Source organism: Lithobates pipiens, unplaced genomic scaffold, assembly GCF_037356315.1.
Source record: "Lithobates pipiens isolate NorthernLeopardFrog02 unplaced genomic scaffold, aLitPip1_a1.2 Scaffold_16, whole genome shotgun sequence".
In the NCBI taxonomy this organism is placed as follows: Eukaryota; Metazoa; Chordata; class Amphibia; order Anura; family Ranidae; genus Lithobates; species Lithobates pipiens.
The window spans coordinates 591,301,873-591,324,408 of NW_027507748.1; the positions used below are offsets into that span (position 1 = coordinate 591,301,873).

General features: G+C 42.1%; 1 protein-coding gene across 1 annotated transcript; it reads left to right on the top strand.

Moving 5' to 3' along the window:
* The first annotated feature begins 1,805 nt into the window (after positions 1 to 1,805).
* On the top strand, positions 1,806 to 9,671 carry LOC143984467 (keratin, type II cytoskeletal cochleal-like). Its single transcript, XM_077484628.1, has 9 exons — positions 1,806 to 2,270; positions 3,099 to 3,307; positions 5,000 to 5,060; positions 5,149 to 5,244; positions 5,337 to 5,501; positions 6,348 to 6,473; positions 6,862 to 7,082; positions 7,989 to 8,017; positions 9,270 to 9,671. The coding sequence occupies exons 1-9, from the start codon at positions 1,845 to 1,847 to the stop codon at positions 9,434 to 9,436; spliced, it is 1,500 nt and encodes a 499-aa protein (XP_077340754.1). The 5' UTR covers positions 1,806 to 1,844; the 3' UTR covers positions 9,437 to 9,671.
* The last annotated feature ends 12,865 nt before the right edge of the window (positions 9,672 to 22,536 follow it).

Below are 22,536 nucleotides of genomic sequence, written 5' to 3' on the forward strand. Positions count from 1 at the left end.
CCCCTTTCCTAGCCGGCCGGGTAGCGTGCTCGGACAAGGGTCTGATGTGGACCTGGGGGAGACCCCCACGCCAATTTTTTTGTTGGGGTTCTCCTTTAAGTGCATACCTGCGACGCATCCTTCGCGGGCCCTGCCTACCTGGAGACGTGCTCAAAATGAGCAGACTTTTCTCTGGGCGGGAAAAGTCTGTTCATTTCAAAAGTATGGTGGACTGGCATACGCACGGCCGGATTTTCAGCCAGAAATGCAAGTCCGGCGGGAAGATTGGAGTGCAAAAATACTTTCTAAGTCCGCCGTACTTTCGGGTAAAAAAAAGTCAGCCGGAGGCTACACATGGGGGGATTGTCCGGCGGACTTGAGTTTGCTGGACTTTTCCACCCGATTGTTTGATCGTGTGTACGCGGCATAAGTGTGGAAGACTTTTGCGGTTAGAAATAGACAAAATATCTGTAGCACCCTCTAATGTGTGCTAGAAGAGAGAGTAGTACAATTATAGTTTAGCTCAGGGCTAAGCCAGAGGTATGGCATCTGGGTCAGGGTTTACTAAAGTTCAGTACTGGGTGACTCAGCCTGACAGCCCTCTGGAACCTCCCCTTGCTCTAGAAAGTTGGAGAATCTTCTAGAATTAGTGAGTGGAGGTCAGGAGGAGCTGCCTTGAATATATATGGAGCCTCAACCAATTCTCAGAGGTAGGCTGACAGGGGGCTGAGACCACTCCATAAATAGACAAAGGCCATGCCAGCAGGGGCAGTCTGGTGGAAGATGGGGATACAGTGTTGTGGAGGTGGTCATTGTCGTCTCCCTGAACACAGTCATGCAAGACTTCTGCATGTAGCCAGTCTCCCTGAAGACAATCATGCTCTTAAGTCTTCATCTTTCTGTGAGAGATCTCCTGAGAGTCAGTCGGTTGGGCTGGTGAAGAGTCAGTCAGGTGGACTGGTGTGGAGGGTAAGCCTGGAGGGCTGGTGAAAGGGGCAGCTGCAGACAGGTGGATTGGCAGTGCCTGAAGAGGTGGTGCTGGGATCAGTGAGAGTTACAGTTACAAGCTATTTTACTACACTGTGCTACACAACTGGGGCTACAAGTTCCTGTGTGTAAAGGGCTATTGCTAATCTGACTGTGAGCATATCAGATACATTAAAGTGATTCAGCTTGAGCAAGCAAGAGCTGTGCAGGAGGACAGTAAAGGAGACTGTATATAGAATGTGTATAGGAAGATGTCCCTGAAGTTTTGCCGGAAGTTTGCTGAAGTCAAGTGGGCATCCCATAAACTCCCATCCCTATCCAAGTTATTAACGCCCTAATAAACAACACAAAGTCACAGACTCTTCTCTGTTTTGGGGTTTTTGTGAAAGAGTGGGGGATCTAAGTTCATTAGCAGTCCCTACGGGGTGTGGTACATAACCTTAATATGATTGCAATTGAAATCCCTGTAATTCAATATCTTGATTTTTATTTTATTTTTTAAATATTGGGCCATTCCAAGTAGAACCAACTTGTAAGGCATTTCTGGAACATATACAACACATTGCAATTATTTATTATAATAACATCAGCTCACATTGCTTATACTAATATAACATGTTTTATTATATTATTAGCCACTAGTAAAAATGTCACAGCTTTGAAAATATAGATGGGTTACTGTTTTATTTTCTGTGACAGATGGATGAACTATTATCATCAATCTAAAATCATAGGAAGTCATAACAATGTCAATATTACCAACTACACCCAGTTTAGGATAAAAAAGAGCCTAGCAAGTGTCAGAGCATTGAACATTGCTCTGGAGAGTAGATAGCACCTTGGATTCTTTGTATATCAACTCTAAGAGGAGATCCATCATGTCTCACCACTCCATCCTGGCCTCATCTGGACACAAGCACTTCAGTTCTGGTTCTGGTTCTTTACCCAAACTTTCCAGGCCACACAGCTTCTTATCACACTCTTCTAAAAATGTTCACCAGACCCAGCATTGTTTCAGCAGCAAGAGTGACCATTCTGTTGGGTCAAAGGGACCTAAGATTTCAGTGAGAAGTTTCCATTTAGGGAAAAGTGGACATGGATATGGATCTGGATTTGGTATTGTTGGACATTGTCATGGATTTAAAGGAATGTCTGGTTCTGGAGGGATCACAGCAGTTACTGTAAACCAGGGTCTTCTGGCTCCTCTCAATCTGGAAATTAACCCAAACATCCAAAGAGTTAGAACAGAAGAAAAGAACCAAATTAAGGGCCTGAATAATAAATTTGCATCCTTTATTGACAAGGTGAGAATTGTCAAGTTAATTTATAATGAAAGGAAAAGGTGTATGTATATATGATTAAGTGGCTGACATTATGTATAAGGTAAAAAATAAATGCACATCAATGTGTTATGTTCTGTTTGATTAAAGTCCTAAAGTTGTGTCCCTAAATGTACAATTTATTTTGCATGAACAACCAGTGCCGTTTGTTATCATGTATGACCGTCCCCACAATGATCTGCAGGTTTCTGCAAATTATTTAACATTATTTCCCAGTATATAATTTACTTAAAATGTCATACACAGGATGTCCATGAAAATATACTGCCCTTAATATAGTGAATATGAATTCAATAGGGCTGATTTACTAAAGGGTTAGAGAATTGTAATTCAAAAGTTGTGTTAATATTCACCTAATTTATCCAACCACATGAAAATCACCTGCACATGATTGTATATTTATAATTAACAGCAATTTGCTTTTCAAATTATTGAATAATTGAAGTAAATATCCATGCACATGTTTTAGTGAAGATTATTAACTCCTTTAGTAAATCCGCCTCATTAACTTTAAATTTAAATATGAAAACATAAATGCTTCAGCCTCCTAAATGAGCCAATTTCCATATGAGTGATATGCAGTTCATTCTAGTGAACTGTTCTATTAATGGAAAAATAGATGTGCTCACTCTGTACTAAATTATACTGTCCCAGTAGAGAGAACATGGAAAACATTTTAATAAAATGCTTTTGTCAATCCAATCTGGCTTAGGTTCATGTGAAAGACTGTATATTATTGTATGTTACCCCATTTCTATACCCATAAGCAATTATTTTATACTCTCAACACAGGTAAGATTTTTGGAACAGCAGAACAAGATGTTGGAGACCAAATGGTCTTTTCTACAAGAGCAGAAGACAGCAAGATGTCAGATTGAACCTCTGTTTGAGGATTTTATTGGCAACCTGAGGAGACAGCTGGAGAATCTAGAATGTGAGAGAGCTCGCCTGGATGCAGAGAGGAACAGCATGGAGGGCACTGTAGTAGAACTAAGGAGAAGGTACCAATACTATTACACATTAATGCATAAATGTATGGAGTACCCTGCATCTAATGGTAAAGCTTTACCCTCTCCATGTTTTGGGGCCAGGCTCAGACTTGCAATATGGGATTTCTAGTATTAGCCCTTATATTCTAGCATCTAGTTCTTAAAGCAGAACTAAGCTCACAATTAAACTGCTTCTCAAAATAAAGCTTGTTAGAAATGTTCTTTATGTTATTAAATCCTTAAATCAAACACATACATTGTATGCTACCTCCGGTGGTAACTGTCACAGTTATTCAGATTATGGGTGTTATAGCTGTGTAGCACCATGGCAACTGCAGGTCTAAATAAAGGCAAAGATTGTCTTCAGCTACAAAAGAATATAAAGATATACATTTGCTTTGATACTGTGTTTGATTTTTGTAGGAACAGGTAGGGCTTTAATTTGGTAGTAAATTTATGAGTCTCCAGCTATTTACCACAAAATATGTTATTTCAAGTCTGCTGATTAAAATCATATCATGGTGCAACTTTCAGGTAATGTAGCAATATGGTAAAAATCAAAGTGAGCATATACAATTCAGGAAAGCTTTATTCCTTTTTGATGCTACAATGCATGCAGAGAGGGATTGGTTTTCAGAAATAATTTGTGCAATATCTTGTTAACGTGGGCACAAATGAATACAATGGTGACTTTTCATATTTGCCACCTTATTGAAAATTAAGATGACATTGTATTCACTTACATTAGCAATTGATGAAAACATCATCCCAAATATCCAACCATCATTGTTGTAAGGATTTTTGAAGGGAAAATACTTTTTTTTGTTCAATTTTAATTTACAATTTTTTTTCTTCATGAAGGGTTGTCTGGATCTATTAAATAGAAACCAGATCCAAACCCTCATCCAGCTGTGCAGCAGCGGATCATTTGTAATAGTGAATGTGTTGTCTGCAACAGCTCTGGCTGAGCTTACATACTAAGACTTATAATCACACACAGGCTGGACTTGATGGACTTGATGGACTTGTGTCTTTTTTCAACCTCACCTACTATGTAATTATGTAACTATGTAAGAGTAAATGCAGTGACGTGACATGTGACGACATTTCACTTCCAATGTAAATACTAAACAGAAGCATAGGGGTTGATTTACTAAATGCAAATAGACTGTGCACATTGCAAAGTGCAGTTGCCTCAAAGCTTAATAAATGAAGTAAAGCTTCACTTAGCAAAGAGTGCCCAATCATGTGCAAGGAAAAAAAAAAAGCATTTTTGCTTGCACATGATTGGATGATGAAGTCAGTAGAGCTTCTGTTCATTTACTAAGCTCCAGAGCAATTGCACTTGCAGAGTATGCAGTCTATGCGCCTTTAGTAAATCAACCCGATAGTGTTTGCATTTGTTTCTGCAGTGCGCTCCTAAGGAATTGACTGTAGAAGCATTGGAAGCCCAGGAGATGATCATTCCAGGGCTTGGAACTGAATGCTGACTGTCATTGACAGCCTTAAGTTTCAGCCAAAACCCCTGCTGGGGCGCGCAGGAGCTACTGATTCCCAGAAAACAGCACTGAGACAAATAGTCACTCTACTCACACCATTTTATATTGGCACTGGGGACTCAAATGGTTTAGTAATAGTTAATAATTAACAAATTATTTATTATGTAAAGGACATATGCGAAAATAAAAACGTGTCTGTTTACAGATATGAAGATGAAGTCAACGGAAGAACAGGTGCCGAGAATGAATTTGTTTCTCTGAAGAGGGTAAACATTTTAAAATTAGTCACATCTTTCTGTATTGTCTGTTAAAGCAACACTAATAACACGAATAACTCTGTATTTCTAACTTTAGGATGTTGATGCTGCTTTCATGAACAAAGCTGAACTTCAGGCCAAGGCCGACTCCCTGAGTGATGAGATCAGCTTCCTTAGGACCCTGTATGATGCGGTAAAAAATGCTCCTTTTGGGTCATAAGTACATTCCTTAATTCATTTTTAAAGCTGTATTGAAGTTGCTGTACATCTTTTCCAAATTTTCAGGAAATCAATCAACTCCAAGCTCAGATTTCCGACACTTCAATTCTTGTGTCCATGGACAACAGCCGAGACCTAGACATCAATGGTATCATCGCCGATGTCAGAGCTCAATATGAAGAGATTGCTAACAGAAGCAGAGCAGAGGCTGAAGCCATGTACCAATCCAGGGTGAGTGTGTTATAATTGGAGCTACAAGGCAACAGATATCATCATGCATTGGAATTCAGAATAGATATAAGCAGCTATGAGTAGCTAAATAGTTTGAATAAGTGATTGAGAGGAAAATTGTATATGTTCACCACAGCTGATATTCTGTCATAGTTTATTTTAAAATAATATATTAATTTAATGAGATTTACGCTGTCAGTACAGGTACCCAGTGCTAAAACACCATTAGTGTGCTGCCACCCGGTTAGCTTGAGGCCATCTGTATAATAGATCATAATTTTACATTTTGATTTCAGCCAACCCTTTTCCTTTTAAATTACATAAAATGCAATGTATAGTTTTGCCTAAAGTTAATATGTCTATGGAGGGAGCCATGGTTTTTACTATGACTTCAACTATGTCTTCTTCTCCATCTCTTTACATTACATGTTAATGGATGGGATTCATAGTTTACAGAAGGAAGAAAACATTGTTTGAGTCCTCAGTTCAACTCACTAGAAGTAACCAAGACACTGCATTTCTGGCAAGATCAGCGCACATTTTCTTTACTTGCTGAAAATGTTTTTAGCATGAAAACAGGAAATGAATGCAGCCACTACATCAAAGTACTTGTAATCTGAAATATATATTTTATTTTATTTTGAGAAATCATTTTTTCTGGTGATATCTTCCACTTATGATAATTCAATTTAAAATAGTAGTTTTATATCTTAATATATTAAAAATATGCAGTTTCCTATGAGACATGAGCCTTCAAATAAAATTGTGCATGGAATAACAAATGGAATTAAAACATTTGGTTTCCACAAATATTCAGAATTTTCTTCTTCTTTTAATTATCTACAGTTTGAAGACCTGCGAATGGCAGCTGGAAGAAATGGAAACAATCTGCAGAACAGCAAAAATGAGATTGCGGATCTCAATCGAACAATTCAGAAGCTTAAAGGAGAAATTGAATGTGCCAAATCCCAGGTATAAATCCAGAGTTTTTTTCATAATTTTATGGCCAACTTTACAATATTGTTAGCGCCTCTGATTTAGGGTTTTTAACAGTTTCATAGCGCTTGTTTAGAATAATGTTTTATGTTATATTTTTCCAGATTTAAAGTGGCCAGAAATTTCTTTTGCTTCCCATTTTTACATTTTTATATTGGATATATAAAAACATATAATTTCTTAGTAATATGTCATTTATTGTTTTCTTATTGATATAAAAAGAATATTTTCAGCACTTGTTTCATTGAGATCTTTTTTGCTCATGTATATTTTGTCAAGCTTATTGAACTTAAATAAAACAAAGCAGGTGATACTCAATTTACCAGATTAAAAATAAGAGTGCATGTTTTTTCATCATTTCTAGCGTGCTGCACTTGAAGCTGCCATCAGGGAAGCTGAGGAAAGTGGTGAAGCTGCTGTCAGGGATGCCAAGCAAAAATTGTCTGAATTGGAGGCTGCCCTACAGAAGGCCAAACAGGACATGGCTCGCCAACTAAGAGAATACCAGGAACTGATGAATGTTAAACTGGCTCTGGATATTGAGATTGCCACTTATAAGAAAATGCTGGAAGGAGAAGAGCACAGGTATATATTTCACATGTCAGGCAAGGAACGTGCTAACTGGAAGATAAAACAAAGAGATTACATCATCAGTCTTCTGCTGCTCTTTTAATATCCATTGCCAGGCTTGGGGTAGGGAGGTGGCTTAGCTGTGTTAATTAGCTGAATTAGAGAAAAGTCAGGTCACCAGGATGACTGTGCTGTGTGGCAGAGCCAGAGAGTAAATTTCAGTATGGACATCAAAAGTTGTAGATTCCTGCAGACATAAATATTTTTGCTAATCTGTCACAATGTGGCAGCAATATTCAAATGGTCAGGTACTATATGTAAGGATCAGAACCGAGGAGACTGCATGTTCTTTATATGTAAGAAATACATTTTAGTTCTCTAGTTCCCAGATAGCAAATATAACTTGCCACAAACTTGTGGCAGTGCTGATTTGGAAGTCTCTTAACTTGCTGCACATTTTAACCGGCAAGTTGTACACTTGCAGAGCACTTGAAGTACAAGTTCTAGTTCACACTTTTCCACGCTTTGTTAGCAAATTTTTCTATAGCAAGAGCAAAGTTGAAGTGGTGAGTCTACAGTAAGAGCTCTGCAAGGCTACAGCATGAAAATTCAGCCAAAGTGACCGCTGTGGTGGGATGACTATTGCACAACATAACTGAACCAGAACTTACAGCAGACTTACAGAATGTTTGCAAAGAAAGTTGATCTGGAGTCATGCAATGCAGACTTACTGCAATTGTGCAATAAACTTGTGAAACCTGGCAGGTCTTTTTCAAACTTGCAGCACCATCGCTTGTTATCTGAGTTTCTGCCTTATAACCTGTTCATTTGTTATTTACCAGTTAATGTTCATAGGTGTAAGAAAAAAATCTTACAAAATAGAATTCATGCTAAAAATCTGTTCATTTTACTCTTTTTCAGGATAGGTGCAGAAGGACATGTAAACATTTGTAAGTAAAACAATTTGTTCCAAATATAATAAAAACCTATGTGCAAATTTATATTATTGTGAAATGTATGCCTCCCATATTTAAATGTCTGTTTATGAAGCAGTGATCAGTGGTGATCCCCAAGATCGCCGCTGATCACAGCCCATAAACAGTTTATGAACCAGAGATAATCGAGGGAAAAGTGTTTGAACACGCTCTCCCACCGATTATCTCCGCACACTGAGAATTCTCATAGACTGAAACAGTAACGGCCAGTTTATGAAGCTGCGATCTCAGCGCTTCGCTGGCTATCTGAGTCAGAATTCACACCCTCTGATTCACCAGCTCAGAGGTGGAGAATCGGGGAGTGAAAAGAGAATCTGGGGGGATCTGGAGAGGAAAGAGGAAGATTTTTAACTTCCTTATACCTCGTTCAGACCCCCCAACACTGAAACCATGTCCCCCTATCATAGTTATGTGTATACACATTATATATATATATATATATATATATATATATATATATATATATATATATATATATAATGTGTATAGGTATATATATATATATATATATATATATATATATATAATGTTGGGGGACTGTTTATTTTACTAACATTAACCAAACTGTCTGTCTGTGTATTGAGCAGTGATAATTTATCACCGCATAATAAACTGACATCTCTGTGTTTCTGTGAGTTTCTAGTACTGTAATCTCATAAAGCGTTTGTAGATCACTTCACTCCTCTGAAGGTGAAATGATCTACTCTGCTTCATAAACAGGCACCCCGAGGAGAAATATCTCCTCTGTGAATGCCGGAGAATGAAGTCGTGAATTGATTTCACTGCTTCATAAATGGACACCTTAGTGTGGAAATATTCAGAATTTAGTTTTTTTACTAATGAATAATTTATCATTTCTATTAATAATTTTTTACCACAGATACTATATTCTAAACGAATATGTGTTACTGTTTTAGGGATTAATAACACTGTGCACAGATCATGAGGTGCAGTTCCTAATTTCAGCCAACCACAGACCATCTGAAACTAACTACACCTATTTTTATATTCTAAAATATAGAGACAAGAGGACTAGGGAGGGTGGGTTAATGAATCTTTAATTAAAGCCCTTGTAGAAAATTTGACTAGACTTGCTGGATTCATAATAGCGCATTGTCTTCTCAATTATATTGCCTGAACATGTATTTACATATTGCCTGGAATGGCAAAGCTTACCATATTGACATAACCTATCCATTTGTTACAGCTGTACTGCACTCCAGCACTGGAGGAAAACACCATTCTTCAGATAAGTCCCATGAAGCTAGTGGCCACCACCACCACCAACACCACCATCATAATAAGGGAGGGTTCAGCTCCAGAAGTCATGTCCCCATAAGCAAGCATCACTCCAGCCATGGACATCACTGCTAAAGTGAAGACTTATATACAGAGATATGATGAAGCTGCTCAATTGATGCATGGCATAAAAGCCTACATAGAAATGTAGAAATCTCCTTTTCATATTATGTCTATATATGAATTAGGGGTGCTGGCTTGCTTATTAGTGTAGTCTAAATATAATGTTTGCTGTATATATTTGTGACATTGTATGCTGTAAAATGCTTCAATAAACAGTAATCCGTGTACCTGCATCTGCTGTAATTATAAACACTGACGCTAACTGAAATTACATTTCCCACAGAACATTTACAGTAGCTGATCATTTACAATTTAAATTTTGACCACTGGGAGTATAGAAATGGATGAAGAGACAATCTCAGCTCCTTCCCCCTTAGCATATACAGAAAACACATATTATGCATGTCTGCTAAGCATGTTTTACCATTGTCAGTAGTTCCTGTCCCAGTAAAGTCTACTGTATAATGTTCCACTGACACACTTTAGTGCATGTCCTGATAGATGCAGATTAACCTACCAGCCGGACCAGAATGGGGCTAACGATCAGCTCTAGAACAACCTTTCTCTACCAGGGTTCTGTGACACCCTAGGATTCCTGCTAAGATTGCTTCGGGTTCATAAAGCTTTGAGCAATTGGGAATTGATTTTCTACTTATACTGACCTGCATTGTAAAAAGGATCATTTTACATTGACCATCAATGAAAGGATGCACTTTTTTCACCACTACTAATGTTAGGGAACACCGCATTTGTTACTGTTTGTAGTTCTTTTTCTGTTATCTTCAATTCATTTAAAGATTATTACTGAAAATAATGTTGATGTATAGAACAAAGGGTATATAAAATTGGTCTTCTCTGGGTGTCAAATATGATAGGTAGGTTGCATTGTTTCATCTTTTTTTTATTTTTATTTTTTTTATACTTTTTGACCATAGTAATGTGCAATAGCTTGCATGTATAATTATTTTTATCAGGGGATCCACAAGACATGGACAATATTTGAAGCATTCCCCCAGGCCAAAAAAGTTGAAAAAGACCAGTATATAAAGCACACTAGCAACTTTCTGTATGAAATATCAATAACAGTGATAGCAATAGAGATTCAGTTCAGTATCATCATTTTATATTAACTAGTTAAGGACCGAAAGGATTTGTCCCCTTAATGACAATACTATTTTTTGAGATATGGCACTGCGTCGATTTAACTGACAATTTAGGGGTCGTGCGATGCTGTACCCAAACAAAATTGATGTTCTTTTTTTTCCCAAAAATAAAGCTTTCTTTTAGTGGTATTTGATCAACTCTGCATTTTTTTATTTGTGCTAAAAAAATAAATAAATAAATAAAAGACTGACAATTTTGAAAAAAACAACAATATTTTTCACTTTTTGCTCTAATAAATATCCCCCAAAAATTTTAAAAACAAAATTCTTCATCAGTTTAGGCCATTATGCATTCTTCTACATATTTTTGCTATAAAAAAAATAGCTTTTACAAAATAGGGGATAGATTTATGGCATTTTTTATTTTTTTTACTTGTAATGGCAGTGATAAGCGCTTTTTAGTGGGACTGCGACATTGCAGTGGACAGATCGCACACTTTTGACACTTTTTTGGGACCAGTGACATTTATACAGCAATCATGCCACTGTCAGGGAAAGGGTTAACACTAGGGGGGAAATCAAGGGGTTAAGCGTTTCCTAGGGATGTGTTTCTAACTGTGGGGGGAGTGTAGTCACTGGATGAGGAGAGAGAGCGCAGTTTCTAATCACTAGAAACAGCAGATCTGTCTTTCCTCCCAAGACAGAACAGGGATCTTTCCGTTTACATTGACAGATCCCCATTCTGCCTCTCTCAGGAGGGATCACAGGTGGCCAGCGGACATCGTGGCCTCTGGGAATGCGCATTGGCTCTGGTGTTGCAGACGTGCGCATCCCCCCAGAACATTTAAAGTGGCCGACTTACAATGACAACGATTCCTCCAAGGGAGCCAACCTCCCGCAGTACAACTTAAAGTGGTTAAAGAGGTGCTTCAGGCACCTGTGTAAGAATTAAAAGTCAGCAGCTACAAAAACTGTAGCTGCTGACTTTTAATGAACAGCCACTTACATGTCCCATGATCCAACAATTTGCTCAGCCCAGCCATTTTCATCTTGAATCTGCTGTTCCCGTTTCTGGCCTTTTAACTATGGGCACCCGGCTTTGACAGCTTGCAGCTTCACAACTGGGTGCCAATTGAGCATGCATGAGTGGCACTGTGCATTGTGAATGGTCCCATAGTCTTCTGGGACCTGTCTTGTGTCCGAGATGCCTGCAAGAAGGAGGGGAGGAGGAGAACTTCAGCTTCCGATCGCTGAGATAGTCAGAGCGGAAGTGGGAGTGAGTACCTGTCAAAATTGGGTACCACCCCCCTTCCCCAAAAGCTCAGTTTCATACCCAGGAGCCAGGGAGGAAGCCATAAAGCAGAACTTTACCTTTTGGGTGTAGCTCCACTTTAAGCGGGAAATACATAGATGTACAGTGTGTCATTTATTCTGTTATTTAAGTTTTTTTTTTGTATGTATAGAATCTTGGGTCTGACCAGCCCAGGAATTCTGAAACATTCCAGAATTGACAGAATACTGATTCAGGCCTGCCAGTATGTTTTTTTTTACTGTGGAAAGAAACCTGAGGAAGCCTGAGGACAATACAGTAGGTGACCGCGATATTGTGTCAATCTCGCCGCTTCTATCGGCGATATTGACACCCTACGAGCTCCGTCGCGGGAGCCAGCGCCGAGCTGGCTCGCATCTGGAAAGGAAATTTTTTTATTTTCCTTTCCCGATAAGCGACAAGCATCGCTGGCCGGGTTGACACTGGTGCGGGGATCCAAATTGGATTCTCGCCAATATCAGGCACTGTGTTTGGTATGAATCCTAAGGGAGAACTCCACACCAAATTAAAAAAAAAAGGGCATGGGTTTCCCCTTGGGAGGCATACCAGGCCCTTAGGTCCGGTAGGGATTTTAAGGGGAATCCCCTACGCCGAAAAAAACGGTGTGGGGTCCCCCCAAAATCCATACCAGACCCCTATCCGAGCACTCAGCCTGGCCGGCCAGGAAAGGGGGTGGGGACGAGCGAGCGCCCCCCCTCCTGAGCCGTACCAGGCCACGTTCCCTCAACATGGGAGATGCCTTGGGGAAGGGGGGCCTCGCGGCCCCCCCACCCCAAAGCACCTTGTCCCCATGTTGATGAGGACAAGGGCCTCTTCCCGACAACCCTGGCCGTTGGTTGTCGGGGTCTGCGGGCGGGGGGGGGGGGCTTATCGAAATCCGGGAGCCCCCTTTAATAAGGGGGCCCCCGGATAGCGCCCCCCCACCCTATGTGAATGAGTATGGGGTACAATGTACCCCTACCCATTCACCTGTGGAAAAAAATGTAAAAAAAAAACACAACACACAAGGGGTAAAATAGTTTATTGCACAGCTCCGGGGGTCGTCCGTCTTCGGGGTCTTCTCGCCGGACTCCTCCGCTATCTTCTGCTGTTTTGATAGCTCTTTTACTAGCGGAGGAGCCCAGCTTTCTTATACGTCGCCGCCATTTTCTTCTAACTTCGGGGGGTCTTGTCCCCCTCTTCGGTTCTTCTTGCCGGGCCACCACTTCTTCTTCCAGCTCTTTTACTAGCAGTGGCCCGGTCTTCTGTCACCGTCGTCCCGCCCGCAGACCCCGACAACCAACGGCCAGGGTTGTCGGGAAGAGGCCCTTACCCTCATCAACATGGGGACAAGGTTCTTTGGGGTGGGGGGGCCGTGAGGCCCCCCCTTCCCCAAGGCACCCCCAATGTTGAGGGCACGTGGCCTGGTATGGCTCAGGAGGGGGGGGCGCTTGCTCGTCCCCACCCCCTTTCCTGGCCGGCCGGGCTGAGTGCTCGGTTAGGGGTCTGGTATGGATTTTAGGGGGACCCCACGCGTTTTTTTTCGGCATAGGGGATTCCCCTTAAAATTCCTACTGGACCTAAGGGCCTGGTATGCCCCCGAGAAGGCATGCAGGCTTCATGAGTGAGGTGACATTATCGCTACTATAGGAAAATGAAATTTTCCTATTGCAGCCAGCGCGAGAACCAGCGCAACAGGATCGCGCTGGTTAGAGAAGTCTGTCGCCGGGAACCAGTGTGACACTATCGTGCTGGAAACACAATATCGGCGGCACCTACTGTATGTAAAATTACATACTGACTGAAAAAAAGTTACAAGTGAACCCAAGACTCCAAAGCTGCAATATTGTAATGCATCACTGTAGTGGTAAGCAACTGCTCCTGATAGGAACTGAAATGCTGAAGGGAAGTATCAATTCACCTCCCTCCAATTTCTAAATACATAAAGATTTTTTCAGGAAAGTTATTTTCACTTGATAAATGAGGTGCAGCTGTGGTCACTTCAGTCATACAATCTTGGACAAGTAAAAATGTTTTTCTTTAATTTCCTTACACACAATTAGATATTCAAAGTGTACATAACCTTACATTTTTCACTTACCTAGGTGTATAGTTTATATTATGGTTTATAAGACTGTATAAATGTGAAATTGAGATATAAACCTTACCTTTGTGATATTCAGTTTTGTTAAAGGACTGCGTATCATAAATAATTGCATTTTCTCTTTGGTAAATACTGTTTTCCGTTTTAGCGTTTTTTACATGATGGACAATGCCTGTACAGTGAGATCATAGTCTCCACTGAAAGCGCACGTGGCAGAGAGAAACGTAGGAAAGCAATCGAGAGACCGAGTGTTGTCACCCTATAACAGGGGGGTCATTTACTATAGCAATTATTGCAAATTTGCGTGAATTAGTGCTAATTAGCGTGAATTTGCGGCAATTAGCACTAATTAGCGCTAACTGCTGTGAATTTGCGCTAAAACGGTATTCACTATAGCACTGGTGAGAAAATACTCCGAAAATCGAATTTACTATAGTTTCCTAAAACAAAATAGCGCTCAAACCCTTACTCTGCTAAAACCTATAGTAGTGCACATGGAATTAATGTTTAGAGCATGATATAATTGCCTAAATGGTACTGAAATATGCGGTATATTATTTAAAGATAATCTGCTTTTAAACTGTGTGAAAAAGTGATTTCCTGGTGCCTCCATGGCAGCATACCAGTGATAGCTCCGCTCCAGAGTCCTCCCCTCAGGATAGTTACTAGCTTATAAAAAGGAAGCCCATATCCCCCCCCTAGCATTCTCCTTTTTTTCCTAGCATTTCCCCTGTCTTGGGTTGCTAACAGCACTGAAAAGAGCCCCTTCTGGGGGTCTTTTGGGGCAGCAGCAACAGCTTCCTAACAGGGGCTTCAGTTCTGCAGACAGGCTATGCTGGTCTTTGAAGGCAGGTAGGGGCTCTTTATGAGTCTATTTTCCTTTGCTTACCTTCCCCCCCCCCCCTCTCCATTTAAGCTCAAACAAGCTAAAGGTGGCAGGCTCTGATAAAATTGTCCTGCCTGGGAGTGCTTCTGCAACTCTACAATTTCAATTTAGTAAGTGCTCTATTCCTTACCTTTCTCAGAGATGTATGTGGGTAGGTGTGTATATAGGTGTATATGTATGTATATATATATATATATATATATATATATATATATATATATATATATATATATATATATATATATATATATATATATATATATATATATATATGTGTGTGTGTGTGTGTGTGTGTGTGTGTGTGTGTGTGTGTGTGTGTGTGTGTGTGTGTGTTTAATTTATTTAATTTAATTGAGTGATTAAACCTTTGTATACTTTGGTATGCGGTAAGGATTAGTCAATATGTTTGTGAATGTACATATATGTATATATGTATACCTATATAATTCTAGGGAATATGGGGTCTTTGGGGAGTATTCCTTTTTCCGCTTGCAGTTAGTTAAAAATATGTATATAGTGTGTGTATGTATATAGATGTGTGTGTGTGTGTGTGTGTGTGTGTGTGTGTGTGTGTATATATGTATGTATCTCATCTGTAATAAAGAAAGATAATATAAAAAAAAAAAAAAAATCGTAGAATTAGATAATGACAATTTTTTTTTAGGAGCCTTTTTATTCTTTCCTGTCTATTCTTTTAGCTTCTATTTCAGTCGCCTTTTCTGCCCTTACTTGCCTTCACAATTATGAGCCAGCCGCCGTTTGACCAAGACGCTCGCTTTCTTAGGAAAGGGCACATACATACTTTATAAAAAAAAGAAGAAAGGAATTAGACTAAAAGAGTGCCTTGGGCTGTTACTCTCGTTTCAGCCCTATACACCAGAACACGTCTAACCAGACTTCTGGCCACCAAAATGGACGCTCCAGTCCAAGCTCAAGACACAGCCATTTGTCTAGCTTTCATCAGTCTAAAGGTCATCCTCCAAAAGGCAGCAGTCAAGCAGCCCATCCAGACAAGAGATCAAAGAGTGTAGGGCATGTGGAGCAATGCCTTTACCAGATAAACATATCTGCCAAAATTGCTTGCAGGGTTATGCGATTCAGGGGACCGAAGTTGAGCAGGTCACAGACCTTATTAAAAGAGTAGTCAAAGACTCCTTAACTGAACTAATGCAGGTGAACCCCCTCTCCGCAGGGTTCCTCTGGTGGGAGTTATCCGTTCCTGGCCCGTCTTTTGCAGCCCCTGCAGGCGCTACATCAAGCCCACCTACCCGAGCAGGAGACAAAAGTGACTCGGAGGACTCCATAGATGAATCGGATCCGTGTGGTTTTTTAATATTCTGTTGGAATGCTTTGTAAGACTAATGACCGTTATGCATATGTCTATAATCTTGCAGATAAAAATGTGATGTGTTACCCGTTATACACTGAAAGTGAAGCTGTGTCCACTCTAAGGTTTAGACACATTATAGATTGTAAGCTCCTATGAGCAGGGCCCTTAAAATCCAATTGCTAAATGTTTTGATAAATGTAGCACCATATATCCTGTAGAATTTTTATTTATTTTTATTTTTTTGAAGCTAGTAAATGTACATAATTTTGTTTCTGCTGGCAAAATAAAAATACGTTATTGACCTTGTTGTTTTTTTTTTTCTCTTTTCTTTCTTTTAGTTTTGGGGGTGGTTTTGGGAAAGTGCAATATCTTTTTATCTTATTTCTATATGCATTTGTGCACCAAAAAAACTAGTCTCTTCGCCCTGGTTCACATTGATGCTACCTTGATATTGGGCTACTTCACTTGAAGTAGCCCAATTTCAAAGTAGCAAGGCAGTGTGATTTTAGGTGCTACAGGCTAGACATCTGTGTGGCTTCATACAGATTTCTATTGAGGTCCCACCTGAAATCAGCAACAGTAGTGCTGGAACTACTTTAACAAATCATTATCGCATCGCTTGGAACAGTACCATTGCCGCTAATAGGCTGTAATTTGTCATGCAATTTGATGTCTCAAATTGCATGACAAATCACTCCAATGTAAACTTAGGCTTGAGCACACCTGCAAGTAAGTGATAAAGGTGGAATCTTTTTTTTTTTTTTTTTAGAGATAGATAATCTCTATCACTCTCATCAGCTATATCGCTCATCCTGCACTGTTCTAATTGGTGTGACTTTTGGGTGCGATTTGTATTGAGATTAGTGCAGAAACCTTCACAGATGTCTCTGACATCCCCCCCCCCCCGCACAGTTGGCACTGACATGCGGGAATTAAATTGTGTGAGTTCAGCTGAACGATTTCCTCCCGCTGTCAGTGGGAACCAGGGCTCAAACTGGGCTTTTGTCTTTGTAATTCACCTGCTGCTGTCATAGGGACACCATTTCTTATTAAATTCCCTTAAATTTACCTTCAAATATCACATGTAGAAATTCAGATTTGCATATCTGCAAATAAACCAAAAAAAACGAATCTTGGTTGCGATCAAATACTCGCAGCTGCAATCAATAGCATGGTTTCACCTTCTGACCTGGAAATGAGTCATTGTATGCGCCTGGAAGTTCCTGTGCTGGTCAGGATCTCCATCTAGGTGGACATGGCGAGGTCTCTCTTTAGCCAAGAGGAGGTGCTGCTCGTTTTCTGGGTAAGTGTAGGATATATACTTACTCAATGTGGGGGTGGATGAGAGCCCCTTTAATTAAACTATATATGACTTGTTTCACAGTTGGGTGAATTTTCCAGTAAATTTGGACCTCTTGAGTTGCATGACAAGTTGTACTCAATGATAACTATTCATATCTGTGCTACTTTAAGTCGCACCAACTTCAAAGTAGTCCCTGTACTACTTTGGTGTGACTTGAGGTACATAGGGCGCAATATTACACAGGCATTCCCAGAAGTTGGGGCCAAGTTGCAGCTGCAAAGTGGCAGCAAAATAGTGTGACTTTCAGGTGGCAGCAGTGTAAATGAGATTCAAGGATAACACCTATTGTATATACCTGGCCCTATTGTCACCAGTGCATCCTAAAAGTGTGGCAAATTCATCCCTGCCCTACCTTGGTTTGACTTTTTATACGATTTGAGGTCCATATACCACAAGATCACACAGACATTTCTTCAAGTCATGGCAAAGCTGTGCAATTTTAAGGTCGCACAAGTGCAAATGGGCCCTCATTCAAAGGTGTTATCAATTAATCTCATCAGGTTACTTTCACACTTGAGTGACTTTTCGTGCAGCTTTGGAAACTCAGAGTCACATGAAAAGTTGTCCCCCATGATTTCCATTCATATTTATTTGAGCTGCACGATTAATCATAAAGAATCGCTACCTCAATTTTTTTCCCCTTTGCGATCTTGAAAAAAGTGTTTCATGATTCTTGCTATGCGAAGAATTCTCTCTGCTCCTTTGAAGCCACATCTATCAAAAGAAAGGAAGAGAAAAACTGGGCAGTCTTCCAAGAATTAGAACATTCTTTATCAGTGAACTTAACTAGAACATTGTAACAATTTGTCAATGAAATTGTTACACTTAGGCCGCGTACACACAGGCGGACTGTTCGCCCAACTTAGTCCACTGAACAGTGTTTCAGCGGACAATCCGCTCGTGTGTGGGCTTCAGCGGACTGTTTCAGCGGACAGTCTGACGGACAAAGTCTTACGGAATTTCCGTAAGACAGTCCGTCCAAACTTGGTTTCAGCGGACAGTCCGCTCGTGTGTAGGCTAGTTCGACAGACTAAGTTTGGTGCATGCTCAGAAAGGATTTACACGGCGGAAGGTTGCATTGCAGTGTATTGGACGTCGAATTTCTCGTCCCGTCGTACGTGCCGTTCACGTCATCGCGCACGCTTTCAGCGGACTGTCTGCTCATCGTGTGTGGTCAAGTCCGTTCATGCACATTTTGAACGGACTGTCTGTCGGATTGTCTGACGAACTAAGTTGGGCGAACAGTCCGCCCGTGTGTACGCGGCCTGACACTTCTATGTAAGTGAGGAATGTTTAACCACTCAACCTCCCTGGCGGTATGATTCAGTCTGGAATTAGGTGCTGAAAGCGGTACAATTATTTTGCACGGAAATCTGGCTTTTATTTTGTAGTCCGGTAATTCTTAGGAATAACGCTCTTAAATCTGTTCAAACCAGAGTCTAGCAGACATCCCGGGTATATTAAAGTTTATAATATAATAAAGAATAATAAAAATTATTCAACAATGTAATTAAATCCTAAAACACTGAAAAATTGACACTTTTTGGTTGCTATGGACAATCTCCAAATTCCAGGCAGAAAAAAAAGTATTTATAATATAAAAGTGCATGCAGGGCACTGCACAGACCACTAGGGACAAAGGGGGTGTGTAATTTTTTAATACAGCACTGTAATCTGTAAGATTACAGTGCTGTGTGTGTTTTGTGTACTTTTACTTTTTTGAATTTGCCGCCGTTCTCCGCTCCCGTGCGCCGTAACGCCGCAGGGAACGGAGCTCGATGGCATTCGGCACTGTGAATCGAGTGGAGGACATCGATCACGATCACACAGAGCGGAGGACATCGCTGAATCCAGGGGACAAGGTAAGTAAAGCCGCGTACACACGGGGCGGACTGTCTGGCAAACTTAGTCCGTCAGACAATCCGACGGACAGTCGTCATACTTTCGAATGAACGGACTTGACCACACACACCACTTTTTGAGCGGACTAATACGGCGTACTAAGTCCGCCATACTATCCGCCCTACTTTTGAAATGAACGGACTCGCCCACACACGCGGAGGAAAGTCCGCTCATTTTGAACGCGTCTCCAGGTAGGCGGGGCCCGCAAAGGAGACGTTGCTGGCCCCGCCGCCTGGTATGGACTTAAAGGGGAACCCCAGCGCCGAAAAAAATTGGCGTGGGGGTCCCCCCAAGTCCACAACAGACCCTTGTCCGAGCACGCTACCCGGCCGGCCAGGAAAGGGGAGCGAACGAGCGCCCCCCCCCTCCTGAGCCGTACCAGGCCGCGTGCCCTCAACATGGGGGGTGCCTTGGGGAAGGGGGGGCCGCGCGGCCCCCCCACCCCAAAGCACCTTGTCTCCATGTTGATGAGGACAAGGGCCTCTTCCCGACAACCCTGGCGTTGGTTGTCGGGGTCTGCGGGCGGGGGGCTTATCGGAATCCGGGAGCCCCCTTTAATAAGGGGGCCCCCGGATACCGGCCCCCCACCCTATGTGAATGAGTATGGGGTACAATGTACCCCTACCCATTCACCTGTAAAATAAAAGTACCAAAAAAAACACAACACACGAGATAAAATACTTTATTGCACAGCTCCGGGGGTCTTCCGTCTTCGGGGGTCTTCTCGCCGGGCTCCTCCGCTATCTTCTTGTAGCTCTTTTGCTAGCGGAGGAGTCCGGCTTTCTTCCTCGCCACCGGCCTCTTCTCCCAACTTTGGGGGTCTTGTCCCCCTCTTCGGTTCTTCTGTCGCCGCCGTCGCCGCCGCCTTCCGTTCTTCTTCTTCTTCTTCTTCTTCTCCAGGAGATGTTGCCTCGACGATCTCTCCGGCCGGAATGCCAGGGATGCACTGCGCGGCCACTTATATAGGGACAAGGGGCGGTGTCACATGGCTTTATGTCACATGGGTTGGTCACATGGGTTGATGTCACATGGGGACTATGACATCGTAAGGAGGCGGGGTCACCATGTGACACCAACCCATGTGACATAAAGCCATGTGACACCGCCCCTTGTCCCTATATAAGTGGCCGCGCAGTGCGTCCCTGGCATTCCGGCCGGAGAGATTGTCGAGGCAACATCTCCTGGAGAAGAAGAAGAAGAAGAACGGAAGGCGGCGGCGACGGCGGCGACAGAAGACCGGGCCACCGCCTGTAAAAGAGCTATAAGAAGGCGCGGTGGCCCGGCAGAAGAACCGAAGAGGGGGACAAGACCCCCGAAGTCGGGAGAAGAGGCCGGCGGCGAGGAAGAAAGCCGGACTCCTCCGCTAGAAAAAGAGCTACAAGAAGATAGCAGAGGAGTCCGGTGAGAAGACCCCCGAAGACGGAAGACCCCGGAGCTGTGCAATAAAGTATTTTATCTCGTGTGTTGTGTGTTTTTTTGGTACTTTTATTTTACAGGTGAATAGGTAGGGGTACATTGTACCCCATACTCATTCACATAGGGTGGGGGGCCGATATCCGGGGGCCCCCTTATTAAAGGGGGCTCCCGGATTCCGATAAGCCCCCCGCCCGCAGACCCCGACAACCAACGGCCAGGGTTGTCGGGAAGAGGCCCTTGTCCTCATCAACATGGGGACAAGGTTCTTTGGGGTGGGGGGGCCGTGCGGCCCCCCCTTCCCCAAGGCACCCCCCCATGTTGAAGGCACGCGGCCTGGTACGGCTCAGGAGGGGGGGGTGCTCGCTCGCCCCCCTTTCCTGGCCGGCCGGGTAGCGTGCTCGGACAAGGGTCTGTTGTGGACTTGGGGGGGACCCCATGCCGATTTTTTTCGGCGTTGGGGTTCCCCTTTAAGTCCATACCAGGCGGCGGGGCCAGCGACATCTCCTTCGCGGGCCCCGCCTACCTGGATACCCGCTCAAAATGAGCGGACTTTTCTCCGGGCGGGAAAAGTCCGTTCATTTCAAAAGTACGGCGGACTGGCACACACACGGGCGGATTGTCCGCCGAAATGCGAGTCCGACGGACAGTATTACGGAAATTCCGAAATACTTAGTCCGCCAGACTGCATGCTGAAAAAGTCCGCTGAAGCCCACACACGAGCGGACTGTCCGCTGAAATGTGTTTCGGCGGACTAAGTAGGCCAGACAGTCTGCCCATGTGTACGCGGCTTAACTCTCCCCTGTGTCCTCCCCTGCATCGAGCGAAGCCATCCCGAGTCTGGCTCGGGGTTACCGCTCCTATCAGTAAATTCCTAACCCGAGCCAGACTCGGGATTACCGCTAGGGAGGTTAAACACTAAACCTTTTTCTGACGTGTTGGTTTCAAGTTAAAATCATTTTTTATTTTTTTTGCTAGAAAATTACTTAGAACCCCCAAACAATATATATATATTTTTTTAAATAGAGACCCTAGAGAATAAAATGTGGTTGTTGTAATATTTTATCTCATGCTGTATTTGCGCAGCAGTCTTTCAAATGCAATTTTTGGGGAAAAAAATTGTTTAATGAATAAAAAAAAACTAAACAATTTTTTAGGGATAATGTAAAAGATTTTACATTGCGAGAATCGTGATCTTTTTATTCTAAGCAGAAAAAATTGTGATTCTCATTTTGGCCAGAATTGTGCAGCTTTAATATCTATGCCACTTCACCCATGTTCACGTAGCTCTCAATTGACATGTCAAATTGCAGGCCAAATCGGCGCCTATTGATGGCAATGGAACTGTTCAAAATGGGGGGATGCCACAACCATTCCCAAAAGTAGTTCCTGCACTACTTTGGGTGACTTCAGGGGGTGAGTCACACTTGTGCGACTTTGGACATCAGAGTTGCATGACAAGTTATACCCCATGATTTTCATTGTTTACCATTCATGTCTGATGCAACTTCAAGTCACACCGACTTCAATGCAGTCCCTGTACTACTTTTGTCAGACTTTGATGCGAGTTGAGGTCCACAGACCTCAAGTTTACACAGGCATTGCCTGGAATCGAGACAAAATTGCTGATGCAAAATCACGCGAAAGTTGCGCACCTTTCCCTGCGACTCCTGCATCCATAGACTTCAAGATTACAAAGGCA

Bases quoted from the DNA above. Each gene is read 5' to 3' on its own strand.
- LOC143984467 (XM_077484628.1), top strand. From the start codon at position 1,845: ATGTCTCACCACTCCATCCTGGCCTCATCTGGACACAAGCACTTCAGT. The intron at 5,502-6,347 runs GTGAGTGTGTTA...AATTATCTACAG, and splicing joins AAGCCATGTACCAATCCAGG to TTTGAAGACCTGCGAATGGC. The intron at 8,018-9,269 runs GTAAGTAAAACA...CATTTGTTACAG, and splicing joins AGAAGGACATGTAAACATTT to CTGTACTGCACTCCAGCACT.